The following is a 4188-nucleotide window of genomic DNA, read 5'->3' on the forward strand; positions in this document are numbered from 1 at the left end:
AGTTCTGCATCCTGCTCTGGGGTTCCCAGTATCAGAGGAACATGGACCTGTTAGAGTGAGTCCAGAGGGGGCCACGGAGATGCTCCAAGGGCTGGAGCCCCTCTGCTATGGGGACAGGCTGGGAGAGTTGGGCTTGTTCAGCCTGGAGAAGAGAAGGCTCCGGGGAGACCTTATTGCACCTTCCAGTGCCTGAAGGGGCTACAAGGAAGCTGGGGGGGACGTTTTACAAGGGCCTGTAGTGACAGGACAAGGGGTGATGGGTTTAAATTGAAAGTGGGGAGGTTTAGATTGGATATCAGGAAGAAGTTATTCCCGGAGAGGGTGGGGAGGCACTGGGACAGGGTGCCCAGAGAAGCTGTGGATGCCCCATCCCTGGGAGTGTCCAAGGCCAGGCTGGATGAGGCTTGGAGCAACCTGGTCTAGTGGAAGGTGTCCCTGCCCATGGCAGGGGGTTAGAACTAGATGGTCTTTAAGGTCCCTTCCAACCCAAACCACGCTGTGATTCTCTTGGTTTCTTCTATGTTGGTAATCCCTCTTTGCTGCAAGAGGAGGGTTTTTTTTGCCCATTTCTTTTCTAAAGCTTGTGTATGCTTGTATTTAAATGTGAAATATCAACGTACATTATTTTTTCATTTGCTTTAAAATTGGTAAAACCACTGTCTAAACTAGGTAAGGTACCTACTGGTTCTTGCTAAAAGTACCGTATTAAAGACCCAGTTTCAAATAGAATTTAAACTGTACCATTCTAATGCATACTATGGTCTATTTTGCCTTGGAGATTGTGGCTTTTGGAAAGTTAAGTGTTGATTTTTTTATCTCAGAGCGTTCAAATCGACTGGTTGTGCCTTGGTTTTCAAGATGTGTTTATCAAAACTTGAACAAGTATCCGAAGTATGTTAATCTATTAATGGAGACAAAAAAGGCATTTACTTCTTTCCTCTCTGACCTGGAAGAGGTTAGGTCCTTTCCTGTTCCAATCTGTTTCTCTTAGGCTTTAAAAGAAAATAAGATGGAGAACTGTTTTTTGAAAAAAGTTTTATTATCAAATTATCCTTATACAGCGTTTTTACCCTTGATAAGGTAATACAGATCTAGGTATGCACTCTCTTGGAATTCAGTTCCACCAAAAAAAAGAAAATCAGCAAACACCACCTTTAGTGCAAATTAATGCCTTAGATTATATGGGGTTTATGTCCTTTTTTTTTTTTTTTCCCTCCTTTATGCATGTTTTCCTCTCGGAGTGCTCTCCAAGTTCTTTGAATGAAGGAAAATTGTGCTTGTTACAAAAATAGGTAGCATTTCAATTTCTAGAGAAGTGTCAGCTTTACAGTACAGTGGGAGGTAATTTGTCAACCTCGAAAGTCCTTACTTCTTCATGAAATTCATGAAATTCCTTCTCCCCTTCATGGGGCGAACCCATGCTTGGTATTGCACAGACAGGATGGTAAAGCAGCAGAGGCTGTGTCAGGTGGGGAAGAAGCTCTCCACAAGGACAAAGACCAGTGATAAAGACTGCTTCAATAATACATGTTCTTGTCCCACCAGCCTGCAGCAGGAGAAGGGAGGAAGGGGATAAAATTGGTTATTTTCCTCAGAAAAGTAGTCATTGGGAAGAAATGGTCCATTTTTAAGCAGCAGCTAAGGTATGTGTATGAGTGAAGGGGTAGGAAAGGATGCCTTATTGAAATACTAAGCTAGAAAAATCTACTTACTCCCTGGGTATCTCCTGATGAACAGCTTGCGGACTTCATCGTAGACCCAGATCAAGATGGCAAATGGTACAGCCACAAACCAATACTGAAACCTGGGAGTGGAAGAAGAGGTTCTCATTCCGAAACATCTAACCAGTCAGCTGAATTTCTGGGGTCTCTCTGTGCTATCTGATGTCACTAAAAGAGAATCTGGCATTTTGGTGCATCTTTTTTCCCCTTAATTTAGACACTCTGATGGTTAGAAATAAGATGATGTACATTGTAAGCCTCCCATTCTTAAGTAGTTGCTGTGAATTAATTTATTCCAGATCCTATTCAGAAGAAAATGTTGCCTGGTGGTAGTACAGTCTCTGCAGTTGGGAGAAACATCTTTAAGGTCCCTTCAAACCCAAACCATTCTATGAAACATGGAACGTTTCTGACAGCGATATATTTAAAATAAAAGTTGCTTGCATAAAATGTAAGTGAAATGCTATCTAATCTCACCAAAATATTTGGGATCATGGAAAAATAGTCAAATGTTTGTTCTACACAAGTAGATTCCTAGATCCTTGGCAGTAAATCTAGTAGAAATAGTAGTGTTTTCCTTTGTGGAAACTATGGAAAATAATGCCCTTTTGGTCAAGAAATTGTCTACCCTGTTCTTCATAATGAATATTCTTAAATATTTATCCTTGAATTGTGCTGCGTGGGTGTCCTGCTCCCATTTGTCTGTTGCTGGCAGAATGGTAAGTCGGTGTCTGTTTCTTGGTGGTGTGAGGGATGTACATTAATGTCAAAACTCACCTCAGCGGTGTGAAGTTCAGGGCTGTAACATGTCCAAGACCATAGGTAAGAATCAGAGCAATCCCTATCTGGGAAAATATCCCCACCCAGATGACTTTGTTCCTACAAGAAAACCAAAGAGGAAGGGTCACGTGCCTCCGTGCGTAAGGACCCGACGCCGCAGCATAACGCGAAGCCTGCGCCGCTTTCAGGGCTGCGGCTGTGCTCTGGTAGCCAGCTCGGGCGACCTGCAGCCAGCGAGGACCACAGAGACGAGCCGTAGACTCCATAACGCTGTCTTGTGTGGCATATGCCGGGGTCTTTCCCGGTAGCCTGGCCTCCCTGGATTAACGCAAGCTTTAGATAGCCCTGCGGCGTGCGTTAGTCATGTCTCCCGGTCGCACTGTGAACGTGCACATTGTGACTGAATGTAAATGCAAGAAGGAAACATAGGTAGGTGTAGGCTCTGTATCTGCAGATAAAGAAAGGAAAACAATTCAGTTTCCTATCAGAAATGCTCTGACTAAATGCCAGCTTTTGCATGTGGCCTCCATCCCGATAGGTATTTTTAACTCCCTGGCCTCCGTGGGATTGAAGGGTGCAGAGTGTTTTGCAGAGGGCAGCCAGCACTACCTGTGGGAGTTTGACCAGCTGGTATCTCCTCTTCAGAGGCTGAAGTTATCTCGGAAGGGTCCAAATGTGCTACCTGTTGATAACTACGTAAAGAACTTCATAGTCTGGAGAGGAAACTGCCCTTTTTTGTAATAAACGTTCTGATGAATGGAGAGTCGGCTTTAAACTGCTGCATTTTCAGAGTAATCAGTGCAAGGTCTTCCTTCAAAGAAAACCTCCATCATGAAGTAGGAAAGGGGGTTGAGGGGAGGTGTAATAACGTGTTTATCTGAGCTTTGCGATTGCTTGAAGCCAGAGCTAGTCTCTGTTCAAAGGCTGAATGTGAGTGGGCTGCGCTTCTTCCAAAATTAGCAGCGGGCTAACTAATCCTCTCATGTGTCAGGTAAAGAAATCTGTAAACCTTACCTGAAAAGACCCTGCTGGAAAATGGAATTTCTTCGTGTTTTCCTGATGATCAAATCAGCAACTTGCTGGATTGTGATGCTGACAAAAAAGGCAGTGTAGCCAGTCCACTGCAGGTACATCCTCTGGTATTTAGTCTGCAAAGCGGAGGAAAAATCAAATGGGGCTCTATCAGAGGCTCATATCTCATGCAAGTGTCTGCAAACCTCGATAGTGGGATTTCAGTTGCTAAGGTGTAACTGCGGAGCTATTCCAGATTCAGATACACAATGATCAGATTTGGGGCAGTTCTTCTAGTCCGCTAGTTACTGCAGATGATTCATGAGGCTGAAGCAGGGAGCTTGGTGTAAGGAGGTATTTATATTGATTTATTAATGGCTTCTGTATCTTGTGATTTCTGCAGAACGAGTGAGGGGGAGTGAAGAGTGAAAGGGGGAGGGTCTGCAGAGTGCAGTAGTGCTGCTCAGGAGCAGACCTGGGGGATTATGATGGGTCTAAACGTAAAGTCCAGAGGAGAAAGTGCATCTCCAGAGGCTTTGAATCAGGAGAAGGCAAACTGTAGAGGAATAAATGAAAAAATGGAGTTGGAATGAAAGTGTTAGGTGACAGGAAGCTCTAAAGAGTCTGTCCTAAGGGACTGTTAGATGAAAACTAATTATTTTTGCATTCAAATCTC

The 4188-nt window shown here is 43.9% G+C and overlaps 1 protein-coding gene across 1 annotated transcript in view; it reads right to left on the reverse strand.

The window, feature by feature from the left end:
- Positions 1 to 1418: 1418 nt before the first annotated feature.
- ATP12A (ATPase, H+/K+ transporting, nongastric, alpha polypeptide) overlaps positions 1419 to 4188 on the reverse strand; it is a 19695-nt gene continuing 16925 nt past the window's right edge. Inside the window, exons 20-23 of the mRNA XM_010150002.1 lie at positions 3516 to 3649; positions 2499 to 2600; positions 1713 to 1804; positions 1419 to 1546 (exon numbers count right to left, since the gene is read on the reverse strand). Of these exons, the coding sequence (XP_010148304.1) occupies positions 1518 to 1546; positions 1713 to 1804; positions 2499 to 2600; positions 3516 to 3649 (357 nt within the window). The 3' untranslated portion in view covers positions 1419 to 1517. The remainder of the gene's footprint in view (positions 1547 to 1712; positions 1805 to 2498; positions 2601 to 3515; positions 3650 to 4188) is intronic.

This window comes from Eurypyga helias, unplaced genomic scaffold (genome assembly GCF_000690775.1).
Source record: "Eurypyga helias isolate BGI_N326 unplaced genomic scaffold, ASM69077v1 scaffold39864, whole genome shotgun sequence".
NCBI lineage: Eukaryota > Metazoa > Chordata > Aves > Eurypygiformes > Eurypygidae > Eurypyga > Eurypyga helias.